The sequence below is a fragment of the Zosterops lateralis genome (genome assembly GCF_965231275.1).
Source record: "Zosterops lateralis genome assembly, chromosome: 4".
NCBI classification, from domain to species: domain Eukaryota; kingdom Metazoa; phylum Chordata; class Aves; order Passeriformes; family Zosteropidae; genus Zosterops; species Zosterops lateralis.
Window position 1 is genome coordinate 62,046,667 of NC_139765.1, and position 20,393 is coordinate 62,067,059.

Genomic DNA, 20,393 nt, shown 5'->3' on the forward strand with positions numbered 1-20,393 from the left:
CTTTTCTCTTCTGTCCTGTCCTTACCCCTGTCCTGCTATTGAGTACGTTCTCCTCCTCCTGGTCACTCTGGGCTGTCACCTCGGAAGCCCTGGATCCCTTGCATCCCCCAGCAGGCTGTGAGCACACACTGCAATTGCCTTCTGCAGGGATTTTCTATTGCCTGTACAGCGGAATCCTCTGCTAAGTCTGGCACTTTTCCATTCCTCTGGTACTCTGTTCAAAGCTCAGTTTTAAAAATTCTTTCCTTACTCTTTAGTCAATTCTTCCTCTTCCAAAGCATGAAATAGATACTATTCTATGTAGCAGATACTACTATAAATTGTAAAGAATGCTCCTTACTCGTTTTGATTGCTCTCAGGACTGTACTTAGGTATCTTCTATTAGCCATGTCACAGAGCAGCTGGCAAACATTCATTAAAAGGATGGATTCTGAAGTGTTTTAGGAACAGACGTATGCTAAAATCGACCTGTATTTCATTTCCAGGCTTTGCCTTGCAGCTGGGCTAAGCTAATCCTACTTTCTGGTCTGTTCAGCAGACTGCAGGGCAGGAGAGATTGAATCATATAGGGAAGAAGGCTATGCTGGATTCTCATACCATTGTTTCCTAGAAAATTAAAGTTGATACTAGTCACTCGAGCCTTTTTGGCTTAGAATTCATCCAATTTGTATTGGTGAAAGTGTTTTTTTCTTGCATGCTTTTAAAATGGCTTTACGAAAAAAGGATTGTCTTCCTGCTTTCCTGTACCTAACCTGACTTCCTGGACTGTGTTCTTTCTCATGTAAAATAACTTTTGCATCTAGTCATGGTTTGTAGTGGTTTTTTTCTAAACTTCTTTTAAGCAGAGTCATGACACTTGCCCTATTAAAATTAGTAAGATGTGGAGGGAAAATCCCTTTAACACTCACAACCATGTTGGAACAATACATAAAATCATATTAATGGCTGTGCTTGCTTGGAAAGTACCATTGTTGATCTTTGCTTTTTTTTTTTTCTCTGCTTGATTGGAGGTTTATAGCCTATTTCAAAGTATTTCTCAGCATTGAAGTTCATAGCTGATTTAGCCAAATTATGTGCATTCATTTGGCTTTTTCTAGATTCCTGGATGTGTTCAGTCTTAGCATAAGTGTTGTTTTTTGACTCTAGGAAAGGTCAGTGTTATGTAGGAGAATGTCTCCTATGTGCAGTGGTATTCTTTTCTGTGCTGTGAGACAAACCAAGTTTCTCTGCCTGCTGTGTGTTCAGGTTGTGCTGTGAGTTTGTTTTTAGTGTTGCAAATACAGATGTAATCTACATGGGGGCTTCCAGGAACTGTTTGTGTCTTTTTCAGACTTGAATCTTCCTGTTCCTCACTCTCACAATGCTTTCTGGTTAAATATTTAACAGCTTGATCAGTGTGTGGTCAGACACTTACTACCACACCTCCAGATATTTATTGTTTTTCTTCATTGATTAATATTGCAGATTTCTCGAGAAAATTCATTTTAAGAAAAAAAAAAAAATAGTTGCAGGCTACTTCTGTTGATCTTTTTAGCGTTCAGTGATTGAATCTGTGATGAAGTCCTTGCAGAAAGGAAAAAAAATTGAAAACCAGAGCCTCTTGATTTGCCCTTTTTTTACCTTGCCATTTGTTTTTGCTCTGTAAATGTCTCTCTTCTGGTTTATTAGCTGTATATTACTCAATTAAATTAATGACAGGTTTTATCCACATTTGCATAGGTAAATTGATTTTTTTTTTTGCTATATCCGTATAAATTTCATGAAAATGTTTTCCTCTATATAAGAGGGATGCTGAGTTTTATGTGATTTTATTCTTAAGGTTGAGGATGGGGCTAGAACAATTTTGGACCTAATATGCATGATTAGTCACCTCAATTGCATAATAAATTAGAAGGAATTATTGGAGGGCTTGAGTTGCAAAACGTTTTTTTTTAATTAAAGTGTGTGGTGAGGGCCCCAAGGTTTTTCTTCTTGAATTCTTCTAACACTACTAAAACTGGCTTTCCAAACTGATCATCTTTGTTATGATCCCTTTCTGCCTGTATGTTGTTGCATCGTCAGTGACAAACAAGATTTATGTTTTTACCTGGCAAAATACCTCTCCCACTGTCCATCTTCCCCCAAAGAACACAAATCATGGATGTTTTGAGTCTTCAAATGTACGATGAATTGAATATAGAGGGAGGGAAACATGAAGAATGTCTGTCCCTCTACCTGTGCAGAACACGCCTCTGCTGGAGATCTTAAACTTGTTTGAAGCTGCTTTCAGTCTTCCTCTTGAGAGTCTTGCACACCACCACCATGTCAGTGTTGAGGGAATGGCTGGGTTTGCAACCACCAGAGTTAATTTTCTTAGTTCTGTGGTGTTCCTTTTTTAATCTGGATGTCTACACAATTTAAAATAACAGGCCCTGCTGGCTCCTTTTGTATTTATTTTTTTCAATGAGAACTTTTAGTCCTCAGTTTTAAGGTTTCAAAGGCCTAACTTGTTTGGAATGATAAAAGCTGAATTGCTCTTTTTTATTTGCTGGGTTACTGGAAGGCAGGGACTGTTTTTTATTATTAGAAGTTTTGACTCTCTTACATTTCTAGGATTTGAAATAGATAGAGGGGGGGAAAAATGATGTACTGTTGTGAATAGAGCAGACCTCCTGTCACTCATCTTGATTGTGAATAGCTTGTGCCTGAGAGACAGGGACCTCCTTTCTCTGAGCTTGAAACTCAACAGGAGTTGGGCGTTAGGAGTTGGCAGCAGCTAAATGTAAGATTTTGGTTTCTGTTCAGTTGTCAGTGCTGGAAGCTTTGTGCCTCAGTGCCAAGTACCAGCTGTTCCTGAGCCAGCCCATGCTGTGCTCTTCCTCCAGGTACCCTGAGATGTTTGTTTCTCACAGGTATTCTTAATGCAGTTGTTACTCCACGACAGGGCAATGTATTGTCCAAGTGAAGTACAGCCATAGTTCATGCTGGTGCTGTACTGGCTTTTCCAAAGTTCCATGTCTCATGATGTATAGAGCTGGCATCAACTTGGGTGTTACCTGTTGATGTGCTAAAAGTACTGGATAACTAAACTGGTGTTTAAACTTCCTCGTTGTGAATATCATAAAAGGAGAGAAGAGATTTTTTTCTGAATGATCATCTTCATCAGTGAAACTAATACCTTGTGCTGTTTATCTTGAGGCTTGAAAATATAACACAAATCTTTTATTCCAGAGGTTAAGAAGATTATCAACAAAATACAGAACAGAGAAGATCTACCCAACAGCCACTGGAGAAAAAGAGGAAAATGTTAAAAAGAATAGATACAAGGATATATTGCCATGTAAGTCTGATTTACATGTTAATAGAAGACAAAGGGCTTGTTATTCTCCATGTATTTTGAATTCTACAATTTAGTTATTACTGAGAGGCAAAATTGGTTATAATTTGCTGAAAGATGACATTCTTAATTTTTTTATTTTAACTTGGAAGGCAAAGTGATTGAATATTCTTATATTTTATGAGGAGAGGTATCACCGAAAGATAAATGTGTTCTGGTTCTGAAGCTGCATCGAGCCAACACTTTCATTTCAGCTCTGAGAATATCTGAGAACTTTACTAAATGCTTAAATGTACATGTTCCTTAGGAGCATGTTGTTCCTGGTAGAAAACAAACAAATGTCAGCATATACTCTAGGTGAAATTCTAAGGAGGCTTAAGGAACCTATTTTTATGTAAAATAGATCTTTTTTGCCTGTTTGTATCTTGAAAGTGACGTTGAAAAGCTTTCAGTGCTGCATTAGCTTTGGTTTCTATTTTGCTAGAGTCCAAATGAAATTGTTCTTATTGTGTGGACACAGAAAGCAAGAGTCAGAGCACAATTTAGATTTTAAACTCACCAACATGTGGCTATTACAGATCAGTGGCCTGAAATTACAAGACTGTCTGTTACATGCTCATTTTGTGTAGCTCCTGAGGCCACATATTTCAGAAGCTCTCACTGTGCTTCTTGATCTGAACAGGTGACAGTGAGATTAAAGGGTAGTCATCTGAAAGCTGCCACTTCTCTTGTCCTAGAAGGTCAGCAACAGGTATAGTTTACTCTGCTTATTAGCTGGGAGGAAATGTTTAATAGGTAGAGTGAAAAAGAGAGGGAAGTCGTTGTTGTCATCTTATTAACAGTGTTCTGGCATTTTAGTAGATCATGCCCAGTATAGTGAAATCTTGGTAGCAGCCAGGCTGAATTGCTGAGACAGTAGCACTGCAGCAGTGCATGGCTGCAGCTGCAGCAGTAGATGAACACGTGTCATCTGCATGGAAATAAAACCTGGATCATTGGGATCTGGAAGGGAACAAAGCTCATAGTGGGGTAATGAGCAAACTTCAAAGGTGACATTAACTGAAAATACACCTTCAATTTTCCTCAAAGTGAATATCTCAATCATCCAAAGTCTCCAGGAATTAAGTGATGGGAGACCAGCTTGAAACGAGAAGCAAGAGAAAGACAAGGATACTTGGCCTATCTCTCATAAATCCAGGAAATAATGTCCATTTGTAACTTAATCAGAGATTAGTGCTGTATTTATCAGAAATTGTTACTGCTACCAGAGAGATCAGTACCTCAGCACTAACTCAACACTGGCTTTAGAGTAAAAGATGCATGTTCCCATTATAGTTTACTAGGCCATTCTAAATGGTAGTTAAATGCAACATGGTGTTCACTGGTCACCTGCTGAACCAATTAGTGTGAACTGGGCCTTTAAGTTACATAACAATATTCAACTTAATCTTCAGAAGCTGAGAACTGCAGTGGATTTTTTGGGGGGAATTCTATCCCAGACCTTAAACTCAGTAATAGATGAGCTGTGGGACACAGAGACAGGATGGCCATGTTGATGTTTGGAAACTGCTCTAAAATTTTGGATCTGCTGTGCTTAGAAGATAGAATCCCTCATTAGCCTGCTACTTTAATTAGTCTGTTCTCCCACTTAAAAGCAGTTTTTAGGGTAAAGTCCATGACACCATTTCATGCTTAGAGAATGTTCTTCCTTTTACAATCTATATATTAGCATGTAATACAGTACAAAGTGTTTAAGGGTTTTTCTAGGCCTTTAAATGAGTGTGTTGTCTTTAGATTTATGTTTTAGAAGTTTCCTAATTTACACCTGTGCTTTTTTAAGAAGCATTACATGGTAACACAAAGTTTTTTGCATGTTATGAGGGCTCTGGCAGAAAAAATTCACCACTTTGCAAGCTTTTTGGGAGAGTTTTCTGCATAGAAATAACTCTTAGCATTTACTTCTTCTGGGCATGGTTCCCTGTTTTATTATCAGTGATGTTTTGTCGAAATGAAAAACCCAACTAACCATATCTTTTGAAATATATCTGTTCTTTGTCTTTTGCTTGAATTTAGGCCTAATCAAAGGTTTAGCAGCTGTTCTGTGGTTGAGGAATTGACCCTGGGAGCAGAAAGTAACAAATTGCTTGAGCAGCTGCTGTTTCTACAGATACTTCTGTTACCCCATTTAAAGATAATTTCTTTTTTGATATGGATTGCCAACTAAAAGAGCCTCTACTGTAGAGATAGTTTGAACAATTTTTTAATCATAGCTAATAAGTGTTGTTATCAACAAGAGCTGGAAGGACTGGCAAACCTGCCAACCACCTACACCATTTTAGTAACAGTCAAGTTGTTGTATTAAAGATGCAATTTCTTTTTTTAAGGCCAAAAAGAATAACAAAATGTTTAGTTTATTCTGTCAACAAATAAGGCTATTTTTATTTTGCTGAGGATTTTGGTTTCCAAAGATCTGCTGGTTTTATCAGAAGCTTTCTCTGAGACAGTCAGTAATGTTTGAGGCAGAAACTTGACTTGTCCAAAACCTCCTTAAATGAAGGAATCTGCTCCTTTTTAGTTCAGAAGTGTTCCAGCAAAGAGCCTAGCCCAGTATTTGGGGGATAGGGGTCAGTCTGTGCCTGAGCAGTAAACCCTGGTGGCTGTTTCCTGTTCTGATACCTGATGGAGTCCTCTTTGGCAGAGACTTTGAGAGCTCCCAGCTGCTTTAACTGTGCACTGGTGTTTTGTGCTTTCTGCTTTCCCTAAGTGTGTCTTAATTCTGACCACCATGATCTGTGTTAACTTTGTGTAACTGCAGTTCTGATGGCTTCTGATTAATTGTGTTTTGCCTCTTCACAATGAATTGGAATTCCAGGAGGTGGTACCCTGGGAAATTGAGCATCAAAAACACATTGTAGTAGGAGCAGTTCTGCTTATCACTCACTGCCTGAGCTGGTTTACCCCTAAATCAAATGTATTGACTTGCTTGTGTGACTTACCTTTGGAAAGTGTTCTTTGGTGTACGATATACATTATATTTACTATTCTGTATTTATTTACATGTGTTGTAATCCTTGTTCAAAAATATATTTTGGTCTGTTTTTTCAGTTGATCACAGCAGAGTTAAACTGACCTTGAAAACTCCCCCACAAGATTCAGACTACATCAATGCAAACTTTATTAAGGTATGTGGTACTAGTTTAACAGTTCTTCTATTCTTTTAAAGCTTTTTTTTCTTGTCAGTGCAGTTTTAGTATTATAGTTTAACATAAGACTTTAAATCTGTGAGGGAAGATATTTTTATGACTTGAATAAATTTGCAAACATGATGCCATTTATAACACAATCTTTAAAGCTTTGATTTTACTCCTAAGTGGAAATATAATGAAAATACTTCATTCTAAGGTGGTAGGCAAGTAAATTATACCATAGGAAAATTCAGATGCTATTGTTTTAGGAGGTGGCATTTTTAGGGACCATAAACGAGGTGTTTGACAAATTGTGTATGTTAATGTACATTTTGCTCTGTTTGTGGAAGAAGTGTGGCAATGGAATTAACTTTCTAACATTCTTAATCTAACAATGGCAATGGGATGAATCTCACATTCTTAAAGAGAAGCCAGAATTTCATGAAAAACCTGTTACAATTTTGTTTCCCAGTATTAATATCTTGAGCTGTCTTTTTAGCTTTATTCTGATGCTGCTGCTACACAGTATTTATTTTTTGGAAACAGGTGTTCCTGTAAATCTTCCTGCATGAATGTTGAGCTTGAAAAGCTGAACATTAATGTACTGAACATTTATATAAAACAAATTCTAAAATTTTACATTTTTGAAATGTATTACATGGAGGGAGGAACTTAAATTTGTTCAAGAGGATGCTTTTTTGCAGAAAGATTTTCAATTTTTCATCACTGAATGTTCAAGTAACAAAAAAAATGCAGACTTACAGGGAATCTTCAGTATCTGAACATACTTATTTCCTGTGACAGTCTCTGGCAGTGCTGTAGCTGTTGTGATCTTGGGCTCCCTTGAGGTCAGCAGCAAAATTCCCACCAATGTAATTAGGAGTCATGTTTCATATTCACCCTTCCTGTTATATATATACATATATATTTATTTTTTTTAAAGGATATTCTAATTTTACACCATTATAACCCAAAACCTTTTTTAATTCAGTGCAGATAAATGTTCTTTATAGCCATTAATGGTTCCTTTCTGCAATCCCAGGGAGTACATGGGCCAAAGGCATATGTTGCTACCCAGGGTCCGTTAGCCAATACAGTCATAGACTTCTGGAGGATGATATGGGAATACAACGTTGCTGTAAGTAGCTACAGAAAAATTCAGTGTTACCTTGTTTCATGCCGCTGTGATAGTGTATTTTTTTGCCTGAGCTGGCTGTTATTATGAAAATATTGACAGTGATTTGGATTATTTTCTTACCAAATCTTGCTTTTTGTAGTTAAATAGCATTAATATTATTTATTCAGGTTAATAATGTAAATTCAAAGTAATAATTTTGTTGAATGAATGTTAAGTCCTTTGTATTTATGAATAGGTTCTGCTTGGTTACATCTGTAATGTAGGAAACCTTACATTTCTGATTTAATGTAGACTGACAAAATCAAATACAGAACCAGCATGTGAAACAAAACAAAACAAAAAAAAACCCAAACCACCTACCTTTCTTTTTATGTTAATTTTAGGTTAGTTATTGCTTTATGTATTCTACATCTGTTTAAACAGCTCTTGTCAGAATACTTTTAAATACTTGTGGAAATTGGATAGGTTTGACAAATTATTTGTGAAAATTTTTTTGGAGGAGGGGAGAGTTGTTTGACACTTAATGATTACTTACTGTAACAAATAGCTTACTTGATGGTGCATTTTTATTGTGCTACTCATGCTTTCTGAAATGGCTTAATTTAAGAAATTTGATTGATGGTCAGGGTTTTTTTTGGGGGGAGGGCGGTTATGCATTTAAAATATGCATATTTTATGCATTCTATGTCACTTTAAGCAAATATAGCCATGTTTGTTCCAGTTGGCAAATGGTTCTATATTTTCAGAAGTTTAGACTTTACAGTCAGACTGAATGAATATGTTATTTGTACAGGATTATAGTGAATTTGAATTAAGTAGCTTTGAAATGTTGTATTAGTGATGTAGATTTTTTGAAGGATGAAACTTGGTTGCTGTTTTAGAAGAGCATGTGTATGCAGGAAAGAAAATATTATTAATAATTAGCTTCTTCTATAGTACCACTAAAAGTGTATCTGCCAGACAGAAGCAAGTGGTGACCTGTAGGTTTAAGTTACATATACAAAAACATCTAACTTGAACCATCTTTTTTTTCTTTTCAGATAATTGTAATGGCCTGTCGAGAATTTGAAATGGGAAGGGTATGTGTCCTAAATACAAAAATAAATGAGCTTTGCCCATATGGGGCAATAGCTGTGAAGCTTCGTATGCCAAATCTGGAACTGTGATAATAATATGCCAGATGAAGTGAGAATGCTTATCCTTACATTTCTGTACGTAGGAAGTAGTTCATGAGATTGGATTTCTTTGCCCCATTTGTAGGGTTACATGATTATTTAGGTGTCAGCTCAGTGGAATATGTGTTTGTGTACAGAACTCTAGCAAGGGTTTGTTACAGGCCGTGTCACTGTGAAAAAAGTGTCTTGCACTTTGTGGGATGTAGGCCAACTATGAAAATTCTGAGTCCTTCAGAATTTCCTGTCCATTGATACAGCTGCAAAAACAATTTTTTTTAAAAAATCTCTCTTCTTTTTTCTTATGACCTTAGAAGGAAATGCAGAATTGTGAATTCCCAACTTTCACAAAAACTAAGCTTTCATTGTTCCCCTCTGCATGATGCTTATGCATATGGTACAGGCAGACATGAAATTTACATCCTAATTTGTAAAGTGTCTTTTGCCTGTATTTATGTTGGTTGTTTGAAGTCTTGGCTTTGCTTTTCTCTTGTCATCCAAAAGAAAAGTTATTTTACTGTCTTAAAAGAAGTCCAGAATAAGGGATTCAGGGTTGTGATTGTCTGCTCTGCTTCTGTTAATCATCTTTCAGTACCATGCATGAATTAAATTAGGATTCTTTACTTCAACAGAAAAAATGTGAACGTTACTGGCCTCTGTATGGAGAAGCAGCCGTAACCTTTGGACCATTTCGTGTTTCTTGTGTAAGTATTAAGCTTTATTTTTTGAAATTAATTTTCAATTATTTTGTGGGTTTGTCACTTAAATGTTCAATGAACTCTTTACAGTGGGCTTTTTAGTTCAGTACTAAATTTTACACAAGGCCTCTCAAAAGGATGTGCACATCTAAGCTGTGTGATTTTTTGAATCCACCACAATTGTTTTATTTTTTTAAAGAAGACAACTTGTGTCTCTTGGTCTTTTATTTTTTCATGTATTATTTCTTGAGGTTTATATGCTGTTTGAACATCTGTACCATACTCAAGAAATCAAAATCTTGTGCAGTTGTTTTATCTGTTATGACTTGTGCATTCTGAGTGAACTGAAAGTAACACTGGAATTGGTTATTTTTATTAAGTTAATTAGCATGAAGCATTTTACAGTGCTCAGGAAGAGTTTACATGCCTGTTTATTCAGCTATTAATACTACTTTGAAATAGTCTAACAAGAATTAAATGCATTTCAATTCATCTTGTCAGGAAAATATATACTTGCAAATTTTAGTCTGTAAAGATTCTGAGTAACCTTTTCCTACGGTAAGTTGATTCAAATTTGGCTGCTTTTTGCCCTGCTCCTTGTGATACTGCTGAAAGGAGTTTGTGTGTTTATTGTAGTTGACTTCTTAGCTACAGCTGAGAATGTTACCTTTAGAGACTCTGGTGTATGTGGGCTGCATTGCTTTAAAACCTGCAAAGTGTTGCAATTGTTGATGGGAAATGGTAAATTCCCAGGAGGAGATGGAAACACATTAAATCATATATGCAATCTCCTAAATTCTCTGTGGGAAGCTGTAACACCAAGTTTTTAAAGGCATCTTCAAATTCCGAAGTTACTGATATTTAAAGTACAATAATACTATTTGATTTCTGCGCTATAAACTTTCTTGATATTCCAAAGGAAGATCTGAAAATTCTGTGAGCTAGAAGCCAGGTTTTTTGGCCACAGCCAAGATAATTAGTGATTCTTTTAGATTCTTTAATTGAAAACCATGGAAAAGGAAAGAATAAAAGGAGACTTGGCAGGATAGAGTGGTAAGAGGCTGAAGTTCATACAGCAGAAGTGTTACAGAGGGATGGCTGTGAAAGGGAATCTGTAAATTAAAAGTATGGAGAAATAAAGCAGAAGAGGTACTTAGGAATATTCTTACATGGTTTATTGATGACTTTGGAACAGACAGGACTTTCAAAACTCACACATTTAAGTAAAAGTAATGCATTTCGCGCATCTTGTGTGGCAAGCTAACTTGCTGGTGTGTTCATCAGTGTTTTGATTGTCCCTCTCTTGAGGAAATCAAAAATAGAAAACCAATAAATTAAAAAAGACCCCGAGTTTAAAGTTTGACTTTTAATTAAGTCCTGTATGTTGCATATTGATTTTTATTATTTTTTTCCAATGCATTATTGTTTTCTCATGTTTAGGAAGCTGAGCAAGCAAGAACAGATTACTTCATTAGAACATTATTACTTGAATTTCAAAATGTAAGTACACAGTCACTTCTGCTCTCACCTTCAATGGTTTCTCAAAAGTCCCTAAAATGATACAATGTCAGAAAATGTCATGAAAATATTTTCACTGTTTTAGGTACTGATTATGTATACAAATGATAATGTTTGGAAATGATGTTAATATCTTAGTATATGAAGGAGGAATAGTGAAACACTTTGCCTTTTATCTGTGTTCTTGTTTTCCCAAATGGCTAAAGCGTTTCTTATAAACTTACACTGAAATGTCAGATGTCAAATATCAGACTTCATTTGACTGAAAAGCAGTTACCAGTAAATAAAAATTGTCGAGCCCTCCTGTAAAAGCACAAAGCAGCTATTTTACAGAATACCTGTCATTTTAATTGTCAATCTGCATCAATAAACGATTTATTACAGGTTAGTCTCATTTGTGGTTATGTTTTCTTTAGCAAAGTTTTGTTCCAATTCAACAATGGATACCACAGCAGTTATGAAGAGAGGAGTAATTTTGGGGAATAATTTTTGTCTGCGGTATTTGCTAGGAATGCATGAACTTAATCAGTTTGTTTCTGTTAGTTCTCATAACTGACTGGGCTGGCAGACAGTTTAGATAACAGAAATTCTGTGCAGTAATTGGGGTTTGTGACATTTTTTGGAATGGTGCACATCAAAACAGAACTGCATAAAAAAAGCCCAAAGCAGAACCTGCCTTTCTTTTAATACCTGAATATTGTACAAACCAGTTACACCAGAAACTGTAGCTGATATATTTTGCTTGCCTATACTACACATGCAAATGATGTTTGGCTATTGACTTTGGGGATTTCTGTCCCAATTAGAGGCCCGTGTACTGCTTAAAAACTAAGCAAAAAAAGCTACACTTTGTGCTGAGCTTTTGATCTTAGCAAGGAAACAGAAGTTTGTTCCTATGAGGAGCAATTTAACTGAAAGGGTTAACAAGATGTGTTGATATTTGATATGTGCATCTGATAAAGTGATTTTTCTTCAGATTTATGTAGCAGATTTGCTTGAGGATTCCTGGAAAATTAATTACAGACTTTTCACCTTTCTTTGAAGGGTTCTAAACATTGCTTTGTACTGGGGAGGAAAAGTGTTTTTGGGATATAAAGTAATATCCTTTTAAATTTGCTTTCAGGTTTTCCAGAATAATTGTGTTTTGTCATTTCTGTAGCATTTGCTATGGATTATCATACAAAAAAAAACAAAACTATGCAGAAGGATTTAAAATTTCCGTAAATCTACAAAGTTATTATATTTCTAGAAGGAAAACCAGTTTGACTGAAACTTGATTATTTTCAAGAAAGAACTTTGTTTATAAGTGTCAGTAGGAAAAAAAAAGGACTATAAAGGTTCTTTTAAATTTTTGATTTTCATATAAAAAAACAAGTATTTTTTTTCGTGACTATTCTACTAGTGTGAAAAGTCACTGGTCTTTAAAAAAGCAATTAAGTGAAATTTCTTAGTGGAGCTTAATAAATAGCTATAACTCTTCTTTTTTACTGATGACCTTGGTTTTACGTAATCATCCCGATTTTTAAATTTGTGCTTTCTTAGGCTGTGTTTTCTCTTGTTTTAACTAGCTATGGTGTTTCCATAGAGCCGAGAAAAGTCAAGCATCAAAATAGATAAACTTCCATGCTTAAGAGGCCTGCTGTGTTGCTTCTAACATAACAGAAGGTTGCGTAGGTCTTGAAACCTGTAGACTGTAATGTGGATCAAAGCCTTCATGCTCTCCAGGACATGACTTTGAGGGGTGTACTGGAACCTTGAGGTGTGACACCAGCATGGAAAGAGACAATGGGACTAGCTACTGGTTCTGCTGGTGGCTGCAGAGGCTTTGGGTAGTGATGAAAGAGAGGATTTTCAGGGATTCAGGTAGCTGAGTAACTAAGCTGTTCTAAACCGTGCTTCTTACCTTGTCTTTAGTACTATTGTAGCTCCCGTTCCTAGAATAAAAGTGTATCTATTGTTGTTGCAAGTGTGATCCATATTTAGATATGGTCTTGATTATTTCTGTTGTTTTCTTAATTTCCCTCTGTGAACCTGTGCACATATGCACACACTTTATTTTTTTAATGTGACAAAACAACACCTTTGCCCCCATTTTTTTCCTCAGTGTAAGTAACTGAAGTACAGATAGAAAAAGACTACATGAAAGATTCTTTCTCCATTTCCAAGTTATAGCTGTAAGGACCTAGAACTTTTTCATATGGTGCAACATTGTTGGCCCTTTACCTATATAATAGAGAGGGGCTTCTGAACTGCCCCATAGGGCATCTTCTTATGCTTTAGCAGCACTTCCAACATGACTTCAGAATTTCTCTTTTATTTTTTGTAGTGATATAAACTGTATGTTTTTTAATCCAGTAAATGACTTTGCTTGTCAAATCAAAGGTCCTAGAACTATTTCTTTGGTACAAACTCAAATCTGTGTTATCATTAACACCTTTCTCTCTGTCTCTCCCTTAGGAGACTCGTAGTGTCTATCAATTTCATTATGTTAATTGGCCTGACCACGATGTCCCTTCATCTTTTGATTCTATTCTGGACATGATCAGTTTGATGAGAGAATACCAGGAACATGAAGATGTTCCTATTTGCATACACTGCAGGTATCAAGTACATTTATCTTTTCATTTTTAAGCATTATAATTTTTTAATGTTTAGACTTTGGTTATGGGATGCACTAGTTTTGGTTGTAAGTCAGAATTTATTTATTTTAGTTGAAAAAAAAATCTCCTGTCAAAATTTAATTCAAAATTATACAGGCTTCATTTTCTCAAAAGTGATGCAACAGTGAAATTTTGCTTTAACTTCAGTTTAAGGCGGAATATCAATCAGAAAAGAATGAGCCTTTGAAAGGGGACCCGTTTTGAGGTTCTTAAGATGTAAATCCTCCTGAGGACAAAACAGACTTTGAAGATCACTGCAAATCAGCTTGGGAGTAAAGGCTCCATTCTCAATAGGAGAGACTATGTAGCACATGCATCACTAAGAACTCTGTCTGTCTGTGTTCTAATATGACAAAAAAGATCTTTAATGAGCAGTAGTGGTAGTGAAACTGTAGTTTCCAGTTGAGAAGTCTTGTGAACAACAGTTTCATCCTTGACCTGAAATTTGGCTAACAGAAGAACTGTTGAGACTGAACTGCTATGAAAATATTTTGCTGAATTGACACTTTCTGACAATTTATCTGGAAATCTTGCCTATTGTTTTTAATGCTCTTTAAAGCAACAAAAGTTCATGAGTTATGTCAGGAAAAATTGAATACAGATTTATAAGCCAGGACATGTTAAATTCATGGGACTTGTTAACTCTTTATAGCTTAGTTATTCTCTTTAAGGGCTGCATTTTTTTTTTTTTTAAATTGTCACTGTTAAGTGAGGTCTAAAACCATAAACTGACTTAGCACTGAAATCTATTCACTTTAGCCTGTTCTTTTTGAATGTCAGTATAATTCTGAATGTTGATTCTTTACAACAGTGTAATTATACTGTAATGAATATGCATTATTATAACTCTGTATGTGTAAAACAGAGGAATTCATACAATTAAGAAAAAATAAATAAGATAGTTTGCTGTCATGCTTAAACTTTCAGAGCTAGGTTTTTTACCTAAAATGCAGAAAATACAGATATGATACTAAATCAAAAAAATGTGGCAAGTCTTTAAATGCATTCTGTTCTGCCATTTTACATCATTTATCATTAAACTTGGAGAAGACCACACCTAATAAAGCAGTAGTACCTGGGAATAATGTGCCAAAAGAAAGAGGCAATAAAATTGTCAGCACTGAATCATTCATGACTTCAGTTCCAAATGGCTATGAAAACTTGCATTAAAAGATTCAATGCTACATTTTGCACTGCTGATTTTATTTTTAAGACACTGTAGCGTCAGGCGTGAAATTAAAATGGAAGTTGAGAGACTTGGACAATTTTTTTTAATGTGGACTTAGGAAATATAAGTGTGGGTTATAGTGCGTTGGGGTTTTTTTATCAAATTGAAATAATATCTAACACCTCTCTGTTCATGTTCATAGTGCAGGGTGTGGAAGAACAGGAGCCATCTGTGCCATAGATTATACATGGAATTTGCTTAAAGCTGGGGTAAGGAATCCTAAAGGAAGTTTTATGACATTCTGTAATTTTGTAACAGTGATTGATTGAGCTTCCCAGTGTTCAAAAATAGTGAAATGTTTAAGACATTCTGGAACTCTTGTCAGGTTGGATGTTTAGTTTTATTGCATTTGGGCTTTAGTATAAGCTTACTTTCCTTTGACAGCAAGTTTTTATCTAAAAAGGTCACTATAAATTCTAATTTTTAAAAAATAAATTTCAATATAAATTGATTTTTGAATTCAACTTTCTCAGTCTTTCTGATTTATTGTGCAGGTCAAATATAAAGGGGTACCTTCATTGTAGGATTTCTGGATTATGAAGCAGTGTTAACATCACAGTGTCACGTTAATGGCATATCTAATTTCAAAAATGCTTAAAATGCTCTCATCTGGTCTAAATTAAATGTCACTTTGGAGTTGCTTTGAGAAAAAAATTAAATAGTTGCAGTGTGGAGAGAACAGGATTAATTTTACCTATAAAAGTTACACCTTTTTTTTAATGTTTAGCAGCTTTTGTATTGTTGTTCTGACAGTTATGTCATTGTAATTCACTTGTTTCTGTATTTCAGAAAATACCTGAAGAATTCAATGTATTTAATTTAATACAGGAAATGAGGACACAGAGGCATTCTGCAGTGCAAACAAAGGTAAAGTTTGTTTTAAAATGTATATCAGTATTCTTATAAAAAATCTTGTGCATTAATTTTTATCTGGTACCTTGTTGTAGGAGCAGTATGAACTTGTCCATCGAGCCATAGCACAACTGTTTGAAAAGCAACTGCAAAAATATGAAAGTTGTGCAGACTGGAAGATTGCAGATGGAGTGGTAGGTGTCTTTCCCATATGTAGCTGTTAGCTTCTGATGAAAATTCTCCTGTGAAGTTGTTTTTAAAGTGTTCAATGGTGTGATCTTATTAAGTTCTCATGTTTTTTAAAGTACTGCTGGCATTGAAATAGATTAGAGGAGAGAAAAACAAGTTTAAAATGCTTTTGTCAGGGAGCTTCATGCTCTACCCTTTTAGGAAAGGAGAAGGAAATGGAAAAAATATTCTTCATTGGTATTCACAGTATTTGAGGATTTTTCTGTCTTTCTGGCCTTTCTCTTTAAATTTCATGTCCCCTGTAGGTTTATTCTCTTCTTTATGTTTAGATATGTTTTCTTGGCTGTTGTTGGGCACTGTGTGAAACACAGCTTTTTGGATGAATATATTCTTTCCCTCCCACAGTCCCAGAATCCTGTACCACCCTTTGTCCCTGGATTGTGTTTTGTTTATTCAGTGATTTTCTGTCCCTAATTGGTGTAGATTCCATGGCTCTCTAGAGGGAGTATGAGTGGTATCTTCAGGACTCTGAAATATCTGGAAGCAATTTTAAATGTCCTTTTATTAAGCATCCCATTTATTTTAGGGATTTAGCTGTCCTCTGCTGTGCTTTCTAGGAAGTCTAGAATGTTTTCAATTCTTGAATTAAAGACATCCACCCTTCTGCTAACTCCTAAGAATTTGTATCAGTCCATGCAGTACTTATGAGGTCTTTAGTCATGACAAGAAGCCTGTTGAGTAAATGCAATAGGGATAGGGCTGGCTTCTTTTATTTGTTACAGATTTGATTAAGCTGATGTGGGATTTTTTTTTCCCTAAGAAATGAGCATGGCAGGGTTTGGAATATGCAGATTGATCAGCTTTTTACAGAAGTAATTTCTAAGTACTTGAGTTTTGATCATAAAATAATAGGTAGAGCAGTCTACTGTATCTTCTGGTTATTTGACTAAAATCTGGCCTGTGTCTGTGCTCTTATATAGAATCAAAAAATGTCTCTTATTTACTTATTCCTATTACTATATATACTAAATGATTTATATATTCCAGAAGATGGGTAAAACTGCGGCACAGTGTGGTGATACTCTGTAACAAAGGCAAGTGCTGACTTCAGCACAGCTTGAGAGATTTGCTGACTAATTAAACAAGACTAAATGGAAAATGAATGGTAATGTACATAGGGGTGAGAGAGGGATGAATCTCAGCTCTGTAAAGGTGGTGATGTTTAAAAAGTGTGAGTTTTGAGTTTTACTTGGATATGATCTTGGTTTATAATCAACGAGTTGTAAAGGAAATTGAATTTTAGCAGTTACTTGGAAACTAGTAAGAGCAGGGAATCTAATGTCATTGTGTGGGTACCTTGCTGTTTGACTGCTGACTGCATGTCAAGTCTGCTTATCTGAAAAGCATGTTCCAGAATTTGAACATGAAACAACTGGACAAAGGATCAAAGGTGTTGGAAGGCTCAATCCAAAGAACCGCCAGACTGAGGTGGAGAAAAAATGGCTGAGGTTAGATACAGCAGGGGCTGAGTAACAACAGAAAGCTATTATTAACTTTTTCTAAGGAATACCAGTGAGACCTGGAAGACTTAGTAAAAAAGTGACGTTTTTATAAAAAATGCAACGTGAAACTGCAGAGCTCCTTGCAGCTGAAAGCCTGTATCTTTGGGGTAAATATCTCACCATTTTGGCATCTTCTTCCATGAGTTTCACTAACCTCTGGCCTATGAAATTCCAGGGTTGCAATCTGTGGGAAAACATTCTAGGGAAGGATCCCTATATGCCTGCTCTGATCTTATTCTTCCCTGGAAGTTCCCTTTTGGTCACTGCTGGAAACAGGCAAAGTAAATCTCTGTCTGACTAGGGATAGCCTTTTTGATTTTGGGAAATGATGCTTCTTCCTACTGTTACTTGAATAATTCTGCAGAAAGGTTGAATGGAAAAAAGTCTTGTGGTGAAGAATTTCTGTATCTAAAAGTTTTGTACTTAAATTTGCTACTATCCATTTGTTAGAAAATTTGCTTTCAAGGAATGAATTGGTATAGGCTTTGCTTCTATTCTGGATTTATAGGGGAAACCTCACATATCCAGTTAAATATTTTCTTATAGTTTTAACCTGGTTCTCAAACCTTTGAAGCTCACTTGAGACATCACTTTGATATTCTGACAAAGCTCCTTTTTTACCTCCAGGGGTATTATGTAGAGTCTGTTGTATATAATATCTGATTTTCCCTGGAAGTTTTCTAGTTTGCTTTCTTTTAGAAAACAAGCATTCTGGGATGTATCTTGGTTAAAAAACTAATTCTGAGGCAGGAAGTTTTCAGGTAACTTTACTAAATACAATGTAATATTCTAAGGCTCCTTCATATATGTTACTCTGCCTGCAGATGCTACAGCAACTATGAAATCTTCGATAGGAACGACTTTAATTATGTCCAGTGAAAACAATTCTGAGTAAAATTCATGTGCTAGTTTGGATATATTATTATTAATTAATTAAGAGATGCTACTGGGATGAGGACAAAATGTGTCATTTATTCTCTTTGGATAATACTGTGAAGAGCTGGAGTGATCTGTAGGGTTGGTTTCAAGGTTTTGTTTTTCCTGATGCTGTTCTCATTTCAAGCAGTGTTTGGAATGGGTTGAGTTCCAGAGGCTCTGTGTGCAGAGCTTGCCAGGAACATCCCAGTAAAAGGTTAATCTGATTGGCAGTGAGGGGCAATATTCATGGGGAAGTAGCTCAGACACAATCCCAAACGTGTGTTCCTGTGAACTTGCCAGCTTTGCCCTGCTGGAAACAATACTGTAAAAAGCAGCAAGGCATGCAGTGTTTGAAAATAGACTTTTGATAAGGTTAGAATTTCCATTAGAATTTGATAGATTTGAAACCATATAGAATATGTATAATGTATTTTAATATTCTTACCATTAGTTATACCAATTGTGAATGTGTAGAACTACAAATGTTTAACATAACACTAAGTATTTAAATCAAATGAAAAAAGGAAAACTCTGCTCAGATACCAATGCTTTCAATAGTACCTCACAGCAGCCAAATTTCAGGGTGAAGAATTGCTGCTCAGGAGCCTTTTTTTTGTGATAAGAAAAGAATTCAGATGCTAAATTTGATAATCAGAACTATTCCCCTCCCCCACTTAGTAGTACTTTCAAGTTACCAAACAATTAAATTGGAACAAAGTCTTGGACTAAAGCCCTTCCCACTCAAATTCTTGATCATATTGTCATGTATTTCAAGTCAATAGCTGTGTTTCTCGCCATCATTGACTTTGTTAGAACTGCTGTGAAAATATAACACTTGGTGTTGTGTTTGGAAGCTTTGAAATGTATGTGAGATCATTAGTCTTGGCCATCTGATAAGGTATCCGTCAGATTTGTATCAGTGAAATATTTTATGAGTTATGTGAGAAGGTTCTTCGTGAGCTGAAGTGAACTGTTGTAGCTGTCTTGGAAAGTCTGAATCATATGGAATTTAATCAAGCTGGATGTTCTGTTTGGAAATCAGCAAAAGAAAATTGGTTAAAAGACAAACAACCAAGCTCACTCTCAATTCAAAAATGTTTCTCGTTGAATTTTTTCTCTTGATAGTACCAAGCATGTTACAGTACTGCAAGTCCTTGTTTTGTCCTCATCCACAAGTAGAAGCTTGTGTTAATAAACACTTTCTCCCAAATCTGGCAGTGCTGTACTCTCCAGTGTATCTTGCATTTCATGCTGTAAAAGCAACAGAGCTCTGTTGGTGTGGTTGACTGCACTCTTAGAAGTCATGGAGGAATCAGCTGCTATAAGAATGTTGTTATTTGAAACATTAATGTTTTAGAAACCATAAGTGAAAAGACTGCTGTTCATATTCTCTTTGCTGTTTGGCAGCTTGGAAGGATATTTCTTGTTATCACAGCATTCTAAAAAATCATGTATTTCTTCAGAGACATTTATCTCTTTGCCTCTGTTGGAATGTTTTGTTTAATCTGAGTCACTTGAGAGTATCATTTCAATCTGAAGTATTTCTCTTTTTATCTACTGATGCTCAGTGATTCCCATGCTGTTTTATGAAAAGGGCAAAAGGAATGCCTCAATTCCTTTTAAGGGAAAACATAAGATTGCTTCTGGAGGAGTCTTTGCAGTAAATTTGCCAATATTTTACCAGTACAGAAAGCTTCTGAATGATATTAAATATTTCCACTGTGAGTTCCAAAAGAAAACGATACATTGCAATTCCTGGGCAAAAGGTTTGGCAATGTGTATGCAATCAGAGTCTAAGACTATGATCCTGTATTTGCTTGCAGTTAGTGACAGCACTCTTTGGTGATTGAGCCAATGGAGGAAGCAGGTGGGGAAAAAACCCCCCTTGAGAGGTGGTAACACAGTATGGGTTACCTTAGCAAGCTGGATGCATTTGCCATGAGAATTCCTTGTTTCT

At 35.7% G+C, this 20,393-nt stretch overlaps 1 protein-coding gene across 2 annotated transcripts in view; it reads left to right on the forward strand.

The window, feature by feature from the left end:
• PTPN12 (protein tyrosine phosphatase non-receptor type 12) overlaps positions 1 to 20,393 on the forward strand; it is a 69,391-nt gene that overhangs the window by 27,995 nt on the left and 21,003 nt on the right. For both annotated transcript variants that reach the window (XM_083860271.1, XM_083860272.1), the window contains exons 2-11: positions 3,211 to 3,319; positions 6,422 to 6,498; positions 7,544 to 7,639; positions 8,680 to 8,718; positions 9,444 to 9,515; positions 10,950 to 11,009; positions 13,485 to 13,627; positions 15,058 to 15,124; positions 15,705 to 15,782; positions 15,863 to 15,961. In XM_083860271.1, coding sequence (XP_083716397.1) covers positions 3,211 to 3,319; positions 6,422 to 6,498; positions 7,544 to 7,639; positions 8,680 to 8,718; positions 9,444 to 9,515; positions 10,950 to 11,009; positions 13,485 to 13,627; positions 15,058 to 15,124; positions 15,705 to 15,782; positions 15,863 to 15,961 — 840 coding nt within the window. The remainder of the gene's footprint in view (positions 1 to 3,210; positions 3,320 to 6,421; positions 6,499 to 7,543; positions 7,640 to 8,679; positions 8,719 to 9,443; positions 9,516 to 10,949; positions 11,010 to 13,484; positions 13,628 to 15,057; positions 15,125 to 15,704; positions 15,783 to 15,862; positions 15,962 to 20,393) is intronic.